Below are 18,687 nucleotides of genomic sequence, written 5' to 3' on the forward strand. Positions count from 1 at the left end.
AGCCATGGATCCAGGCTCCAAGGACCCAGGCAGTTGCCCACAGCAGCCTGGCCATGCCCAGCATGTGTGGTTTGTTTTTATTTTAAGGGGCCTGGGAGCTGCTGCCACGCTCCTGTGAGAGCAGCTCCTCTGCACTGCAGGATGAGCAGAGCCTCAGGCCCTGACACCTCCCTACAGCTGGAGAGAGGAGCTCTGCGGGGCTGGGGCAACAACGACTGACACGGAAAACACAGAAAAAGTAAAGAAAATGAAGCTGGTCTGGTGCTTACCTGGGAATTTCAGTACAGTGGAGATGTTCATTAGTACTCCTGACACATCAACTAATCAAGAGCTTTTGATAAAAACCATTTAATATTTCCATTAAAATGTACATATGACAAAACCAGACACTATACATTAACATGGTGCTAATTTATAAACAAATGTACACATTTCACACAGCAGAACAAACCACTGAAATGTACAATCCTCTAGGTGCCCCTGAGTAACTAAGGTATAAGGAATGAAGTATCTTTACCTAAAGTAAGGAACCTAAAGTCATTGTAAGGGTACTTTCCCTGGCAGAAGTCCATGCATGCTCTTTCTGCAGGGGACATCAGGGAAAGATGGCACAGAAGGGGCTGTGACATGATCCTAGCATTTGAACCCAGACTGTAGAACAAGCTGCAGAGATGTAAGAGTATCTAAAATTTCTGAAGTCTTACAGTCATAAAGTGTAATTTATAAAAACAAAGTAACTTTTAGGGGTTGATAACAGTTAACTACTCAGCTTCTTCAACTTTTAATGTTTATGCATGGGGGCCTGTGGAATGTAATACTGAGAGATTAACAGAGAAGTTAAGGGAACCAAGACTGAGAATTTTAATTTTTATTTTATACCTTCAGTGAAATAATTTACCATTTTTAGTATGAGATTATTTGTAAGTCTATATGCAATTCAAAGAAGCTGGTTCCAAAATTAAGCACGTTTTTAAAACTAAACTATGAGGGAAGGTTTGTGAGGTAGTCATACCCCCATATGAGCTTGACCATTACTAAAATGGACAGCACAGTGCAGTTCTCCTCTGTCTTCCCCTTGCCTCATCCTTTCTCTGAAAGGAGTCAAAAAAGCAGAAATTCAGGTGATTGTTCTCACTCAGGGAATGTACATTTCACTTGTTATAAAAAAGTCAGAGCACTTCGGTGAGTTTTTAGGAGGATTTACAGGGTAAGAGTAGACAAGAAAATTCTGCACAGCCCTGCTGAGGTCAGTGTTGTTCCCAGTAAGACTCCTTAAGGCTTTATCTCCTTAGGCTCCAGCACCCTGAAACATCATCCAAGTCAGTCAGCATCCCCTCCTCAAAGAAAACTGGCTCATAAAATTCTGTCAGTTCACACTGATACTTTACTAACACACTCTTGCAGGACATTCAAACATCCTCTCAGTGGTTACAAGAGGACTCTTACTGTAAGAACCGTGTCTATGATCCAGGAAAATAGGCTGAGGCCGGTGTTCCAGCAGCTTTTGGGGACAGCTGGGCTTTGCTTGGCAGGTACGGTCTCAGGTACTCTGCAGAACAGCACAGGACAGGGCATTGAACCACAGCTGTCATTGCCCTTCCAGGACATTTCAAATGTACCTTGTTCTGTTTTGTACTTACCCATGTTAAGTGTGTTTTGACTAAGCCCCCGTAAAGGAATGCTGTCATCTTTTTTCTTGAAATACTTCGATTCCAGCCCCAGCTGATCACCACTAGAAATAGAAAGGCAAATTAAAATTTAAAGCAAATGCAGTTTGTCATCAGTGCATTAGAATGAGGGAAGCTACAGATTTGCTCAAGAAAAGCACTAGAAGTGCAACTACTGCATTTCTGTTACCTATACCATGTAAAGTTAAATCATCCCTGAGTAGGTTAAGAACAGCCTAGAACTAATTTTTTCAGTGCCCCAGCACCTGATGGCTTGGATCTGTCAGTAGGAGCAACACTGAACTGTTGTTTCTTGGGACCCACTCCTGCAAGCACAGCTCTTCCTTCGGTTTCAACAAGCCAACACAGAATTGATTAGCACACTAATGAAGAAAGGCCCATCACAGAGCCAGGCTAATACCAGAACTGTTAGTTCCAAACACACCAAGATGACAAAGGGCTTCATAAACGAAATAATAAAAATACTAAACTGCTGTAGCTGACACTCACTTCTCCTTGTTTGCCGCATGACCAGCTGCAGGCACAGTGTGAGCATCGGAACATCGGCTCAGTTTTGAAAGCTGTGAGTTCAACTGAACCTGCAGAGACAAAGAGCTGCAGGTTAAGAGTTACTCCAGATCCAAGAGTCCCCTCCCCTGAGAGGATTCACAGAGCCAAATTCCCAGGGATTCCAGTTTCTACACCTCTCTGGCCCTGCTGTGCAGCAAAGCCTGAGAGAACAAGGAGCCTGAAGACAAGCAGCAGCTATGAATAACATTACAATGCTCAAGGCAAGGAGCCTAAGAGTAAACACAGTAAATATTTATGCACTTTGAGAAATAGTCAAAATAGTGCTTTGATATACTGTCACAATCTAAAAAAAAAAGTCAAGGTGCTTGCCTTTGGTACTGGACATTGGGGATTGCCATTTTTGCTGTGTGTCGGTTCCAAAAAGTTCTGGAAGGCATAGAGAGGAGAAATGGGATGACTGATCCCTGAGCTGTGAAAGGATGGTCGGTCAGGCTGTAAAAGAAATAGAAAGACATCCATAAATTAGAAACATAATATTTCAAGTAACTGTAGAGATTAAAAATTCCAAAATTAACAACTAATTGCCATTACAAAGCCAACACTTTTATGTGAGTTTTCCTGATGGGAAGAAAACATCACTTCTCCAAGATTCACACACTTTAAGAAAACATAACTTAAAAAAACTTAGATGAGGTGATTACTCTTAGCTAGTAATAGCACTCTGTCATTGATTAAAGTGCTAATGTATCCAGCTACCAATCCAGAGAGCTCTTTGTATGAACATGCCCTTCCACTGTCAACCAGCAGCTCATCAATTCCTGTTGTTGCTGTGACAGCAGCGACCTGTGCAACACAGGGTGAGAAGCAGCCAGTTACAGTATTCAACAATGACTGCAGGCAGCCTTCCTTAGCCCCTGACTTTCCTGTTTCTAAAAATCACTAGTTAGAGTATTCAAATAGTACACTTTGGGTTTGAACCTTTACAAGGAGAATTAGTAAGTTAATTTCTCAAAACAAAATGCCTTCTTTTTTTGCCTTCACTCAGCACTTCATCTTTCCCAAGCTAATTCTGTATTGCTTTGTGTGTTTTATGTAAGCAAGAGCTTAGAAGACCTCGCCTAGGAGGCCCAGGGTATCAGGAAGGGTTTTATACACTCAAAAGGGTTTTATATTGTTGAAACAATATAAAACAAATATATAAAATAAAATAAACAAACAATGCTGAATCACACCCACCCAAAACTGTAAGGCCAGAAGAAGGTAAAAGAGCCTTTTTGGCGCTTTTGGTTGGGTTTTTTTTCCTTTTTTTAAGGCCCTGCATTTTAGCAACTGCTGCCCAGGTCAGCAGCCTGTTATTTGCAGCTCTACCTTACCATGCCAAGAGGTGAACCAGCAGCCCTCCCAGCAGCAGGGGCACTGGCAGGAGTGTCCAGCTTCTTTGCCATCTGAACTTCACTCAGCTGTCTGTTCAGCCACGTGATAACTGCAGAGAGGAAGGCAAAGCTCCTGCTGTTTGAAATGGTCAGTAGCCCTTCCTCACTAAAAGAGGAAGCTCACTGCTATTTGTCCTCCCTAGTCCCATTCAAAGGCAGTTCTTGAAGCTTTCAGCTCCAGGCCTCTGAGCACCCACGACACCCCACAGCCCCAAGGGAAGGCTTCCCTCCCTGCAGCTCTGGCTGCTGTACACCCATAACAGCCAGAGGCTCGTTTTCCACACATGACAATAACGGCAGCTCTTCGCAAAAACCCCAGAAGCTGCTTCTATCAATTTCAGTACTAGTGAGATCACTGGGTCACTTTTACAGAGGGAGAAAATCAAACTGTATAAACCTACCATTCTCATTGGTTTTCAGTAACTGCTTACTTTCTTCAAGTTTTTGTATTGTACTTTCTAGCTGTTCTTGTAGCTTGCAAACCTGTAATTCCCATAATAATTGTAAAACCATCAGCAGTGTTCTACTACTAGCATTATACTAACTAGAAACAACAAAAACAACAAAATTATGAAGTTACTCTAAAATTAAAGAAGCTTGAACTCAGTTTGTCACAAAAGCAACATGGTAATTCTTTTAAAGGAAGCCCTACTTTCAGCTAGGATTTTGACAAGGTGACAGCCAGAATCCTTTCTGACCTTTATTTTTCTATGATAAAATAGGGCAAGGACAGGGGAATATCCTGTTTAATGGAATGGAAGAAAAAAGTTCACTCTGTTCCTGTTCTTATTCCCTTCACCAACTTACACATGAATGTGCCTTCTAAAGGGTGCTGATTCATCCATTACATTGCTTTGTTCTCTTAAAACAATTCTGGTTGCCTTCCATATAAACGGATGGCTTTTACAAATCAGGTTAACATTAAAAAAACTGAACGTTTCTGACACATTTAAATAAACCTGTTAAATTAGCAAAACAGTATATTCTATTGCAGAGAAAGATTTAAGACCTTATTGCTGTAACTAGGTTAAACCCCACAAAACACAACAAAGTCCATACAACAGCATTTCCAGCACACAAGGTTAACCCATCAATACCTCCTGCTCTTTCATTCGAAGGGATTGTCCCATCTCCTGCGATTCCCTCTGCTCTTTTTGAAGTTTCTCTTCTTTTTCTGCCAAGAGTTTTTCTTGCTGAATTGTTACTGTATTTTTCAATTTTAATTTACTCATTAGAGTTTTCAAATCTCCTTGTAACTTCTTGATGATTTCATTAGCCTATTAAAAAAATCCAAACCATATATTACAAAAGTAAACAGCTAAGAATAAGGGAGATGCTGCACAAGGGAAGTGCCACGTTCAAACAAACCTTAAGGAGTTCAGCTGACAGCGACTTAATTGTTGTCTCTAGTTTTTCAATATGCCTTTGTTTTTCCTCTGTGCTCTCTTCCAGTATCACCTTGAACAAGATGTTACAAAATGTAATAACGCTGTGATACACATTGTTTATGATTTCAGGTAGAATGTTCACAGTTCTTTGAGAACTACCCTTACAAGGAACCAGTCAGTGCTTTTCAGCCAAATTTTATAGGATCTGGATTAACCCTTTTTTTCCCCCCTACAAAAGAAATACCATTAACTGTTACTCCAGTATCACAACATTAAATCTGAACCCAGTATACTTTTGATGCCATAATTCAGAATCTTTACCACATTTGAAAGCTGACTAGCTGTATTTATAAAAACTGGTCAGCAGCTACTCTATGGAAACCACAATTAGGAAGGTTAAAAAAATTCATGAAGAAACCTTTTGCTCCTGTGTTGCATCTAAGACTTCTTTTGTTCTGGTGACAAGCTGATCTTTGTCTTTGATCTCTTGTTCCAAGACAGCAACTCGTGTCTGCAGCTGATTTATGAGTTTCTCTTTCTCATGACATTCAGTATCCAGAGTTGTGTTCTCCCGGCGCAGGGACAGCACCTCCTGCTTTGCTCTTTGACATTCCTAAATGTTGGGAAGAAATTGAATTTTATTCCTCAATAAAACCTCTATCAGTAATTTCAACAGACATATTTAAATAATAAGCATAATATGGAATGAAGAGGAAATAAGTAAACTTAATATGCTGTATTTCCTATGACATGCCCAGGCAGGCACAGTTAATGCTCCAACAGGAATAAGCTTGATTTGGGGTATTGGGAAGCCGTACATCTTCTAATCCAGAGAGCTTTGCTTTCAGTTCTCTGACTGTGGAGTCTCCTTTGTATCTCCTCTCCGTTAGGTCTTTATTGATGACCTCGAGTTCTGAGAGCCTGTTCTGCAACTGCTGAATACTCTTCTGATGCAAATTTTCCAATTCCTTTTTCTGCTGTTCATGCTGTTGTTGGTACTGAGTTTGTGCCTGTGAGAAGCAAAGAAATGAAGCCGTTATTTGATGAATCTGCCTATTCCCATACAAGAATCCTGTTCACTGTTTCCAGCCACTGTACCTGGAGAGCTCTTTCCTTCTCACTTGTCAGCTCCTGTGAGTGTTTGTTGCTCAGGGCTGTAGTGTAGGATGTCCATTCATTCTTCAGTTTGTCAAGTTCCCGGCTCTTCTCTGCCAAGCTCTGTTTGAGTTTGACAAAGCACACAGTTTAAAAATGTAAAGCATTTTGGTCAATACTGAGTGATTCTTTACTGTTAGCTACTAAAAGAACATGGAATTATTAAAAAAGTCTGAATTGCAGCACCAGATGATGAAATATGTTAATTTTGTTACCAGGAAAAGGCACTGAGAAGTTGAAGAGCACTGTTCTAATGCTGTGGATAAAATAATCTTCATTTCCAATTGCTTTTTTTTTCCAACCACTGTTTAAAAGTGAAAAACCATCCTGCTGATGCTCCCTACCCTTGTAACACAGCATGCTCTACTGGGGGAATAAAAAGAAATAAAATTCTTCAGCAGGATCTTTTCCTCTTTTTGATTTGTAATTCTGCATTCCAATTCAGCAAACACATTCCAGTAACTCAAAGTGAAGCTGCAGACATGAAGCAAACAAATATTCCATTCCAAAATTAATTCTTAACAGTTTTAATGGAATTGTTCTGTTTCATTATGGTCAAAAAGTCACCTTGCTAATTGCAGAATCTGGCCCAAATCATTCTCTTGAAATACAGAAGTGAAGTGATTACTATACTGACTGCAAAAATCAAAAAGGAGTAATTAAAGTCCAAGATTTCGAATTTATTTACCATAGTTTCACATTTTTTCCAAATAAAAAGATTTTGAACAATTCATGGAATATATGAAGTATATTTATCATTTATCTTCACATGAGCATTTAATTAGTATTCAGTTTGTGTGTGCATACACAGACCTCTGCAAAAAATAAAGTCAAATTCTGCTTGAGTACTGCAAGACCTCAATTTAATTCTTCAGCTGCAGGCTTTACTCACTCTCTAGAAAAGCTGCAGTAGACTATTCCTTCACTCAGTCTCAAATCAATTATCTTGGCTAGGTAGTGGCTAACCAACCAGCCTACAAAAAGGGACAGTTTCCATAAATCAGAAAGCACAACACACAAAAGTTAAAAATTTATGTTACCTGTTGAGTGTAGCTCAGTTGCCTGCTAAGATCCTCCTCAGTTTTTTTCAGTTTTTCTTCCAACATCATTTTATCCTCCTGTGTACAAATTGACATCAAGTCAAATCCTTAGCTCCCAACATAAAAGTAGCATTTAGCTCCCATTTAATCAGCACAGCCTGCCTAAGCACCCAAATCCTCACTGTATTTGTTAAAAGATCACCTTGTTAAATAAGTCATAGTGAATAAGATATAATTAGTAAATTCAAAAGAAAAGGCATTAGCCCACAATGTAAAAACCCCAAATTAAATTCTTACCAAATTTCTACAAGGAAATAGTATCTTATTTACAAGACTTGTTTACAAAGGAGTTACCTAAACAAGAGGTCAACTGAAATACTGTAAATCTGTGTTATTAAAATGGCTTATTAGATGCCTAGAAACAGGACAGCACAGTAGAAGAGACAAATCCCAGGCTATGAAACTGAAACAGACAACAGTCAAACTGTGAGACTTTTAATTTCTCCTGAAATCAAACCCAGCACGGTACCAAACTACATCAGCATTCCCACTTCACTTGGCTATTTACAGCTGTTAGTCATTTGGAGCCCACCAATCCCCACAGCCACCAGCAGCCTGTCCTTTCCTGCAGCCAGGCAGGAGAGGTTCCATGAGTCCTGCAGCTGCCCTGGCCATCAGCACGGGCTGTGAGCAGGGAGTGCAGCAGGCAGAGCACCCAGCAGGGCACACCAGGGGCACTGGGTGTGACACACCCCCATTCCTGCCCCTTCCAATGGCACTGCCTGCCTGGACACACAGCAAGCACCTTCACTGCCAGAGTGACAGTAACAATTCAGATTTTACAACATGCACCCAAGGAGCTGCATGCAGTGACATATTTGGGCTACAAGGAAAAATAAACCAAAGCATACAACTTGGTATGTATTTCTGAATTACTGAGAATGAAAAAAACGCTTCAGAACATACAGCATTGAGGCTTAGTTGCAGTTATGATAGACTTTCATTTTACCTTAAGGCATTTCAAACAGTTGGCTAAAAACTTCTTTATTTCTGCATCAGTTCCTGGCAGGAATTTTAGAGAAAGATGGGTAAGGTGTTTGAAAGGGTTGGTCTCCACCACATTTAAAGAGACAGGTGTGTGATCTAGAGCAGGTGCTGAAGATACTAACTGCAGTAAAAACCTAGGGAAAAAACAAGATAATCAAATGTTTAGCTTTTTTTTTTCTGAAATTACCTTAGATGCTAAGCTATTTCCCAATAAAATGTATTTTTATATGTGCAGTAAAAGGCTCAAGGCTCAGTTTTTGCTCAAGAAAAAATTCTCCTCCCAAGACTCAGGTTTTGCCAGTTACATCCACCAACTTATATTCAGGTTGGGGCAGGTCAGATTATCCTTTTTTACTGACTCTTCTCAGTCTGAGTGACTGACAAGCATTTTAAGAACTCAACAGGTACACACAGAGTAATGTGGCACACTTGTGACCTACCTTGGGATGTCCTTGTTCTGCTCCTGAATGCATTGCTGAAGCAAATCTATGAATTTCTGTGGGAAAGCAGAGAAGTCTACCAAGAGACCTTGCTGGGATTTCAAACTGTACAGAGAGGGAAAAAAATGTTAACAATAGAGAGAACTGCAATTTATTTCCTATAAAATATTTTGTTTATACTAGTAGAAAGAACCAGTTCTGATCATGTCATTAAAGTTTACTAGCACGCTGTTTTCATTTAGAAGTGTGTTCACATATCACAAAATCACAGAATTAGTCAGGCTGGAAGGGACCACAGAGGCTCAGCTGGTCCAACCTCCCATGAGCAGGGTCACCCTAGAGCACATCTTGGGCAATAACCCCCAGAGAACACTTCTGATCACAACAGTTCTTGCAAATGGGCTGCACTCATTAAAAACCAGAGGTTTCTGTGGTGTAACAAGTGTTCCTGTGAGCAGGCATCACCCTCACAGCACAGTGTGGAGCAGTGATGGGACAGGCACAGAGAACAGGCACAGCACAAGGGGAGGAGCCTCAGCCATTCCCTCTGCCCCCCTTCTCCACAGACTCTGCAAACTCGGGCAGAAACATCCCACAGTGCACACACAAAGCTGGGCCTCCGTGCAACAAAACACTTCTGCACATCCCCCTGGCAAACACTACTTTGCTTTTGCCTTTTGAGCCACACCCTGATCACAACACCAAAGCCACTCCCCCCACCCCACCAACACCCCAAACAAACAAAACCACACCAAAAAAACACATTAAAACCAAGCAAAAAATTAAATAAATAAATGCCCAAAGAAAGCAGAAAACTGAAGTGTTCATCTGTTCATGCCTGGAATCCAAATTTGATGATTGACTCAAATTCTGAGCAAGTAAATGAGAGCCAACAGTACAATCATGCAAGAAACCCCTAAGATACAGGCTCAGGTCTGTAAAACCATGCCCGTGCAAACAGACTCTCTTCTCACAATTACTTCCTGAACTAGTTCACACACACACAATAGTCTCGAAGAAGCAGTTAGGACAAACAGAAAATACCAGCAGAAACATAAACTGTGTCCCTGCAGGGAACGGAACACTGGGATCCCAACGTTCCTCTGTGTAACCTGAGCTGGTCACCCTCCTGGACCTGCCTGTTCCACCCACTGGTCAGAGAACAGCAACGACAAAACCCCACAACTGGAAACTGCCAAAACATCAACACTAACATCGATCACTCTAGGCTAAAAATATTCCCTTGTTCTATTTTGCCATTTAGAAATGCTTCACAGAGAAAATACTGTATTTTCACTTACCTTTGAAAATCTTCCTCTGATATGACAAGGTTATAAAGGAAAAAAGGATCAGTATCATCAGTCAATCGAACAGCTAAGTCCTGAAAAGATGTACATTTAAATATGATTAAAATACTATATGCTACCCAGGAGTCTTTAAATATTTAAACCAGCATTGCAAACAGTATTGAATGTTTTTATTGCTTAGTCAAAAATACAACAGAATTGTGGCAACTCATTCAGAAAGTGTACAACATTACCATTTAACACAACTTCAAATATTACAGCGGGAAAACAAGGAGAGCTCTTTCACAAAAACAAACAAATTAAACTTTGAGCAGCAAAAGTTTCAAAATTCAGTGTGTATTCATAATTTTTCAGAAAAAAGCTATTTGCTATTTTTTCCCCCTCATGAAATAAGTGTAGCACTAGCAGTACACTGTCATATCTGGAAGCATTTCAGAGCACTCTGCTCCTACAGTTGATGAAACCACCAGCTGATTTTCTACACTTTAATACAAGCTCTGCAGATTGGATACAGCTGAACTCCAGAAATCCCATATGGCAAACTGCAGCATGATGCTGCTTAGCTTTTACACAGACACTCATTGTTCACAGAGTGCTTAGGAAAACCTGCCCCCTCCATAAGCATTGAGCCTGGAATTCCAGGGGTGGGTTATGCAGCACATTTGGCCCAGGCAGCTGCTCCTTGTAACAAGGCTCACCCCTGGGAAAGGACATTTCCCAGCAGAGGTACAGAAGTAAAGCAGAAATATGTCAGCTGCTCCAACATAATGAAGTGTGACACAGCACTGTACACACACACAACTGAAATTTGTTTCGGTAATTCAGGTGCCAGTAACACCAACAAAACTCCCAGCTGGACACACATAAACAAACTCAGGGATTTAAACACACAGACAGTTAAATTAAAATTAATGCTACCCCAAGCCATCTGGGGTGGACTGAGGGGTGAGACAAAAACACCTGCTGGGTCTGATGCCCCATGAGCTGACCAAGCACTGAAGTTCTCTCTTTAGACTGATCACTCAACTGCATTTGCAGTTTCCAGGCTCCTCCTGAGCACACAGTTCTGACTGAGCTGCCTCTGCTCACAGGGAAGTGTCATTATCACTGCCCCCAGAGCAGAATCTGACCAAAACCTGCTGTATTCCTTTACAAACAAATCTTCACCCAACAGCACCATAACCAGCCCATGGCCAACCTTAACATCCTGCTGGGGGGATGAATACCTTGGTGACAACCCAGATATATAACAGAAGAGATTACAAAATCTCCAGTGGTGATCTCATTGCTCTTTTCCCTGAGAAAAATTTTTTTTTTTTTTTTTACTCCCAATTTAGTACCTTGAACTAAAGGTACTTTTAAGCTCCCATGTTCCCCTAAGCATCTCTAAACGCTTTTAATATGCAAACTTGCTAAGACCCATCAACAGCCAAACTAAAACAAAGGCTGAAAAAGGCTGGGGGAGGGGGGACAGGAGTGGAAAAACACAATACCAAACCAACTAAGTTACTCAAAAAATTAAATAAAAAATAAAGTGAAGTGGCAAACACTAAAATCTCATTTTGCTTTTCCTTTTCCTACTTATCCTTTTATACAATGAAATTCAGGTAATACCTAACGAATGACAAAGATATGATTAATTTACAAACCTTTCTGTGAACAGGATTAGAAATTGACAGTAGTTCAATATTCACTCGAACATTTAACCTCCTGTGTAGAAAAAGATGAAACTCAATAATAAATCAAGAAAACATTCTCCAAATAACATGTATTCACAGCTGTATTACAGTGCTGCATCAGTGACATTTCAAAAATAAAACTTTAGGCAGGAACATCAAGAAAGTTCCCACCGCTGACTACACCTAAGATACAAGAGCTTCAGTCATTGCAGCTCCTCAGTCAGAGCTGGTTTTTTCTGCTTGCTTTGCTCCTTGTTATCCACCAGAGTTTAAACAGCAAGGCAAAGTTACAAAACTTTGTCCTAGAACTTTTTAGAAACTAGAACCTTTGTAAAAGCCTGATGAAATTTATTAACGATTGCTCAAACTCCTGATAATCATTTACACAGCGCTACCTTGTCTTCAATGATTTCTGGTCGATTACTAAGTCACTTTTATTACAAGGCGCAGCACAGACATCCTTTCCGCGCCTTCTCACAGGTGAATCGGGCACACACTGTCTGCACCAGACAGGACCCACGGAGCGGAAATTAATTCTATTTGGACGAGACGGTTCACACAGAGAATGTCGGGGCTTCCCCAGACTCCGCTGCCCTGGCACTCCGCTCAGGGGCTCAGCCCTGCAGAGGCCGCGGCCCGGCGGGAGAGCGGCGGGAGCGGCGGGAGAGCGGCGGGAGAGGCGGGAGGCCCGCGGCCAGGGCTGCGCTCCGGCACAGTGCGAACCCCGCGGGGCCCGGCAGCCGCCCGGCCCTCGTCTGCCCCAGCCCCGGGCACGGCGGCGCTCCCGCCGAGCCCCCGAGAGTCCGCCCCGCCGCCGGCGCCCCGCGCCTTCCCTCCCTCGGCGAAGCGTCCGCGGCGACCGCCCGGCCCCGGCCGGCTCCTCCCTCCCCCGGAGCGTGCCCGCAGCCACCCCACAGCGCAGAGCGCTCAGAGCACGGGGCGAGCAGCAGTACAGAGCCCGTGCTCGCAGCCCCTCCAAGGAGCGCAGAGACCCCGCGCGGGCGGCCGCACTCACCGCTCCTCGCAGCCGCAGCCCCGCACTCGCACCCACACCGCCCGGTCGAAGATCCGCTCCGCCGCCATCTTGCTCCCGCCCGCGGGGAGGGGCCGCAGCATGGCGGCGCGGGGGCTGCCGGGAGCCGCGATGGCGGGGCAGGGACCGGGGCAGGGGCAGGAGTCGGGACAGGGACCGGGACCGGGACCGGGACCGGGGCAGGGGCAGGAGCAGGAGCAGGAGCAGGAGCAGGAGCAGGAGCCGCAGCCGCAGCCGGAGCCGGGGCGGTGCGCGTACTTCGTGCAGAGGAAGCGGCGGTTCTGCAGGATGGTGCCCGCGGCCGGCCGGCGGTTCTGTGGGGAGCACGGGCAGGAGGAGGTGCGGGACCCTTCCCCGGCAGGGAGGGCGGGAGGGCTCGGGCCGGCCCCGCTGTGGCCGCACGGGGCGGAGGGGCAGCGCTCTGTGTGCGGGCACCGCTCCGGCCCCCGTGTGCGGGCACTGCCCCGGCCCCTGTGTGCCGGCACCGCTCCGGCCCCCGTGTGCGGGCACCGCTCCGGCCCCCGTGTGCGGGCACCGCTCCGGCCCCCGTGTGCGGGCACTGCCCCGGCCCCTGTGTGCCGGCACCGCTCCGGCCCCGCAGGAGCGCTGCCCGTGCTTTGGGGGTTATTCTTTTAGCATCCAGTCAAGTAGTGCGTTCTCGTCTCCTTTTCCCCGTTCCGGTTAACTCACGTATTCTGAATAGATGTTCTATGAAGCTGATCCCCTTCAACAGCTTCTTTAAAACACAACACTGAATGCATGCTGAAGTGTTTTCTAAAACTTTTCTAACTAGGAACAAAATGACAGAAAAAGAATTCCGTGCCCTCTTGATCCAAAACAGTGAGTATATGTAAATACTTTTCCCGTTCTTTGTCATTATTCACGTGGTACTTACTTTTCTCTCCATCTGGCTTTCAGCACTGTGTATGAAGACCAACTACAAAAGCATTTAAAAAAATGCAACTCGAGAGAGAAGCCAAAGCCCGTAAGTGCCGTGTAATTTCAGCCCTTCCTCTCGGATTTAAGGCCTTAAACATTAGAGCCTTGCAGAGGATGTTCTGTGCTGGCAGAGCTGTGAGCTGCAGGGCAGCAGTTCTAGCAGAGCACTGCTGTAAGGCAGGGTGGAAACTCTGTAAGTACTCACTGAAATGTAATTCACATTCTCTGCCCCTCGTATTCTCTGCCCCTTCTCACTGTAACTCGGTACACTTCTTCAGTTTTTGGTTACAGATAAAAGTATTGAATTAATTTTTCTCAGAAATGCACAGAGGGAACAGGCTCTCACTATGCCATGCATCTCAGAGCTTGTCCTGGGAAAGCAAAACCTGCAGGGAGGCTCTGGCTATTCCAGCCCACTGCAGCCAGGCTGGAGGGAGCCATGGAAAGGTTTGCTGACAGCTGCTGAGGGGAGGAACAGGATGTGTGTTTAAACAGCTCTTCCAGGAAAGCAGAGCATGGCTTCTTTATTGCCTGCCTTCTCTGCCTTATTAGAATTGCACCTTTAATATTCCCTGGGAAACCTGGAAATGGTCTCTGGAATCTGTTTAGTAAGCACTGACTGCTAAACTCTTATGAACGTGTTCAGTCTTGTAAAACTGTGTCACAAGAGTCTCTTCTGGCTGGGATTCAGGATCAGACTGTAGGAAGAAAAATTACTTGGAAGATCTTACTTTGCAGTGGATTCCTATTGCCACGTACCTTACCATAAGAACACTGAAGAATTTAGCTATTTGCTTCCTGGCAATTAACTGAATCAAATTTTTTTTTTTTCTTTTTCTTCAAAGGTCTACTTTGTTCAAGATATTAATGCTGGTTTAAAAGATGTAGCAGAAATACCAGAAAAACAAGTGAGTACATTACTTAGTTTTGGGTTCAGTCCTTACATTACATGTTGCAATTTATGACTACAAAGATACAGAAAATTTCAAAGGTCTGACATTTATTGTTGTCACTTTCTTTTTCCTTAAAAAGGTTCCTCTATCTTCTCTATCTATCGAAGAGCTGCAGAATTTAATTATCAAGTTGAAAAAAGCAAGTAATGGTGAGCTTAATACTAAATACTTGAGATGTTTTAAATTGAATTGATTAATTATTTTAGTGTTATTTTTGTTAGATACCTGTAAAAATATGAGATAGGTCCCATAAACACATCTGAAATAATTATCAGACAGACCTTCAATAGCTGAATTTTACTCCAAAAAGAAAACAATATTGAAAAAATGATAACACTCCAATCCTGTGTTCCCTTCCTTTTGTTTTTCTTTTATTCCTCACTCAGATATCACTATAGGTAACAATACAGCTCTGATATAAAGATACAGTGATAGAATTAAGCTCCCAGCAGACTGTTTTGTTAGTGCAACAAACAAAGCTCGTGTCAGAATTGTAATAGTGTGTGTTACAAACTAGGAACTCTTGGAAACTCGAAAGGTATACCTAAAAGTTTTGCATTTGCCCCTAGGGTTGGAACTTCATCTTAAGGAACAAATACTGTCACACCAGGCTTTACAAGAAGCCTTAAATGACCCAAAGAATGGGGAATCTGCTTTCAAACACCTGAAACAACAGGTTTGGTCTGATTTACTAATAACTGTAGAGAGGTTTAGACATGGAATTGTGCTGCTGTAAATTTGAGTGACTGGGTGCATAATGCCAGTTGCTTCCTGCAGAGGAAATCTGATATGGTAAAAGACAAGATATAATCCCTTTCCTCTGTACACACATCATCTTTTCCTTAATCCCTCACTGAAAGGAAGGCTTAAAGAAGCCTTCTGCAGTTCGATGAAGGAATAATCTTTCTATAAGACATTGCAAAACACAGGGGACATATTTTCTTGGTTCCCAAATAATCTTTTGATGTTTGTAGGCTTCTATTTTAGGTAACATGGAAAAATTGCATTTACTTGGTCCAGGAAGGTGTTTTGTTGAGTTTGGAGCTGGGCGAGGAAAGCTGTCTCACTGGGTTGATATTGCCTTGGAGAATGTTGAAAGTGTTCAGTTTCTGCTGGTGGAAAGGGCAACCACAAGATTCAAGGTAAGAGGGTAAAGTATAATTTTTAAACCATTGCCATTGAAGCTGTTAGTATTTATTTTTTTATCCTCAATAAATTTAAATTTTAAAGTTATACATTCCATACTTCACCAATAGCTAATTTTTAGAAAAAAATCCTGATGTTTTGTTGGAAATTCAGAGATGTCAACTTGACAAGAAAAAAGTCTGACATTAATACCTGGAGCAAAATTATAATTATTAGTGGCCAGCCCTATGTAACCTCTTGTTCTGTTTAAACAGGTGGATGGAAAACACAAAAGGAGAGATTCTGTATTTGAGAGGCTTCAAGTAGACATTCAGCATTTATGCTTAAGTAAGTTCCTTCTTGGCTTGTGTCATTCTGAAACAGAAGCTGACTTTTAAATTTTGAATTGGGGTTCCAGTCAGATTGTGTGTAACATGCTTAAATGTACTTGGTTCTGAAGATTATTCTCAGTGGTTGCTTGGACATGTTGATCCTGTGTGTATACACATATATACACACAGGCATGTGTGAAGATACATAGAGATACACGTACATATATTGTAAATGGAGTTTTAAAGTTGTCTGCTTTTTATACACTCACAGGACATCATTACAGGTGAGAAGTACCAAAACTAATATGTTTTGGAGGTTTTTTAGCACTTGCAGAATTAAACACATTTGCATTGTTTATTTTATGTGTAGAATTAAGAAAATGATGCGTCATCAATACCATAGAATTTGTGGGAGCACTTGTCAGCAGGAGATGCATTAATGTCATACTTACCTTTCATGGGCAGTATAGAAAGGCTGCAATGGTTAAATGTGCTTCCCAGCCACAGCATCCTATTCTTTTAATTTGTCTTAACAAAATACTCCTTCCTTCGAATAGGTTATAACTGAATGTGCCAATCACTATATTCTTAGTAGTGGCAAACATTCATTTCTAAGTGTGCTGAAATTATATTATTCAGAAAAAACAGAGGTGCTGGGGTAATTGTGGATTGGATGGGGTTGTGTTGCTTGGTTTGTTTTTTCTTCCCTCCAGATAAGGTACCGATTTTGGAGAAGAAAAAGCTGCCAGTGGTAGGAATTGGGAAGCATTTGTGTGGTGCTGCAACAGGTATGAATTACAGATGTGTGAATTGCAGAAGGGCGGGGTACTAAACCTTACACTCTGAATGGACTGATCTTCCCAACTGTCCTTTTAAGCTGTCCTTGCCCTCTAACCCTTTGTTGGTGTACCCAGTAATTAATAGTAATTAACGGATGTAAGGATACTTTAGGCAGAAGTGAAGCCCTTCTTTAATAGAGTGGAACAGAGAATACTGTGTGGTGGTTGTGTGTTTGAGAGTACTTTTTTTAACCTCTTCTTTGAACCAATTTTCTTTCTAATTTTTTATTGGCTGCCTGAATAATGTATCCCAAACACAAATAAGATTGTGTTTCTGTCCTGATAACTTTAATTCAGTTTTTCTAATGCAACATGGCTACTATGTAGAGCAGGGCATCTCAAATGTGACACCTTTATAGGTAGTGTGACAAAGATGACACAGTTAAGCATTTATGAAGTACATGTGCATATTAAATAGATTGTGTCCTAGATATCAAACTTTTAGAGCAAATACTTGTGTGTTTTACACAGAGAAGATTCTCCTACAAGACGCCAATTTATTGACCAAATTACTTTAAATTCACTTTTGCAGAATAAATATTTCAGAGGATAAGCTCTTAGAAGCTTCAAGGAAACCACATTTAGGGTTTTCATGTTTTCAAAGCATGTTTGTAATTTTTAGTTATCATTGAACTTGCTTTCTGGCTCAGTTTGGGATGTCTAATTTTATTTTTCTTTGTGGGAAGCACATTCCCAACCACAATAGAGCCTGTATAAATAATTGCATGGTATTTATGGATATTTTTTGTTGGAGGGGATATATTTGTTCATTCCCAGATCTTGCTTTGAGATGCCTGGTTGAAAGTTACACCACTTGCTGTGATGGAGAAGATGAAGAGCCTGCACCAAAACGCTGCAGGGCGGCTCAGACAGAGGTGGCTCCTCACAAATCTGCTGGTAATGAAAGCACCACAGAAGACCATAAGCCTGTAGCTGGAATTGTTATTGCTCTGTGTTGCCATCACAAGTGTGACTGGACACATTATGTAGGCAGAGATTTCTTTAAATCAGTAGGACTGGGACCAGTAGAATTCCATTATTTTCAGAGAATGAGTAGTTGGGCCACTTGTGGCATGCAAGAATCCACAAGCAAAGCTTCCACAAGTGAAGACAGTGAAGATCAAACTAATGGCACAGAAGAACATGAGCAAATGCTCAACAGGACAGAGAGTGGTTCTGATACTTTACAAGGGTATGTACATTTTTTTCCCTAGCAAATGGACTCCAGCAGAAAAGCTATGTATAGTGGCACATTAAATTCTTTTGGGTCCTCAAAAGGACTCATTTTGCTGAAACATTTCATTACTAAACTTACAGAAGTATTTTACTTTAAAAATACAATTTTCATGGCCATACATTGCAAACTATTTCAGCAGTCATGCTTGCCTGACTGAAATAAACTTACAATGCTTGTGATAAGTTTAGAAAAACTAACTACTAATGTTAATTACCAGAACTATTTTCTGACAGCTGTTCATTCCATCCTTCCTTTCTCTGGCACCAGGATCCTGAGCGTTGAGGAGCGGAAGGAGCTCGGCTGCCTCTGTAAGCGGCTGATTGATCACGGACGGGTTGAGTATTTACAGCAACAAGGATACAGGGCTGCACTGCAGTATTATACAGAGCCTGCTGTGTCCTTGGAGAATGTCCTCTTGACAGCTGTCCCAAATCCTGCTTTCATACCAGAGCCAACTATATGATAGGACACCAAACCCTATAAAACTCATCTGGGTTTTTTTAAAAAAAGCTAATTAATTTCTTACAAAAAAAACCCCCAAA

General features: G+C 42.1%; 2 protein-coding genes across 2 annotated transcripts; one reads left to right on the forward strand and one right to left on the reverse strand.

Moving 5' to 3' along the window:
* Window positions 1-332: 332 nt before the first annotated feature.
* SASS6 (SAS-6 centriolar assembly protein) lies at window positions 333-12,811 on the reverse strand. Its single transcript, XM_083867132.1, has 17 exons — window positions 12,703-12,811; window positions 11,658-11,718; window positions 10,003-10,082; window positions 8,702-8,806; window positions 8,224-8,395; window positions 7,215-7,292; window positions 6,118-6,237; window positions 5,838-6,029; window positions 5,438-5,632; window positions 5,000-5,089; window positions 4,729-4,908; window positions 4,033-4,114; window positions 3,572-3,681; window positions 2,568-2,690; window positions 2,178-2,266; window positions 1,641-1,732; window positions 333-1,549 (listed from the first exon to the last, which is right to left on the reverse strand). Exons 1-17 carry the CDS (start codon window positions 12,801-12,803, stop codon window positions 1,461-1,463), a joined length of 1,959 nt encoding a protein of 652 aa, XP_083723258.1. The 5' UTR covers window positions 12,804-12,811; the 3' UTR covers window positions 333-1,460.
* Window positions 12,780-18,681, forward strand: TRMT13 (tRNA methyltransferase 13 homolog). The gene is made up of 11 exons (XM_083867133.1): window positions 12,780-13,059; window positions 13,514-13,560; window positions 13,639-13,705; window positions 14,505-14,567; window positions 14,692-14,761; window positions 15,182-15,288; window positions 15,587-15,754; window positions 16,013-16,085; window positions 16,783-16,857; window positions 17,686-18,100; window positions 18,413-18,681. The coding sequence occupies exons 1-11, from the start codon at window positions 12,802-12,804 to the stop codon at window positions 18,606-18,608; spliced, it is 1,539 nt and encodes a 512-aa protein (XP_083723259.1). The 5' UTR covers window positions 12,780-12,801; the 3' UTR covers window positions 18,609-18,681.
* Window positions 18,682-18,687: the final 6 nt, after the last annotated feature.

The sequence above is a fragment of the Zosterops lateralis genome (genome assembly GCF_965231275.1).
Source record: "Zosterops lateralis genome assembly, chromosome: 9".
NCBI lineage: Eukaryota > Metazoa > Chordata > Aves > Passeriformes > Zosteropidae > Zosterops > Zosterops lateralis.

Excerpts from the sequence above, each read along its gene's own strand:
- SASS6 (XM_083867132.1), bottom strand. The coding sequence starts at position 12,803 with ATGCTGCGGCCCCTCCCCGCGGGCGGGAGCAAGATGGCGGCGGAGCGG. Across the intron at positions 11,719-12,702 it reads GGCTGCGGCTGCGAGGAGCG|GAGGTTAAATGTTCGAGTGA; the intron begins GTGAGTGCGGCC and ends TTTTCTACACAG. Across the intron at positions 8,396-8,701 it reads CAGAACAAGGACATCCCAAG|GTTTTTACTGCAGTTAGTAT; the intron begins GTAGGTCACAAG and ends TTTTTTCCCTAG.
- TRMT13 (XM_083867133.1), top strand. The coding sequence starts at position 12,802 with ATGGCGGCGCGGGGGCTGCCGGGAGCCGCGATGGCGGGGCAGGGACCG. Across the intron at positions 16,086-16,782 it reads CATTCAGCATTTATGCTTAA|ATAAGGTACCGATTTTGGAG; the intron begins GTAAGTTCCTTC and ends TCTTCCCTCCAG. Across the intron at positions 16,858-17,685 it reads TTTGTGTGGTGCTGCAACAG|ATCTTGCTTTGAGATGCCTG; the intron begins GTATGAATTACA and ends GTTCATTCCCAG.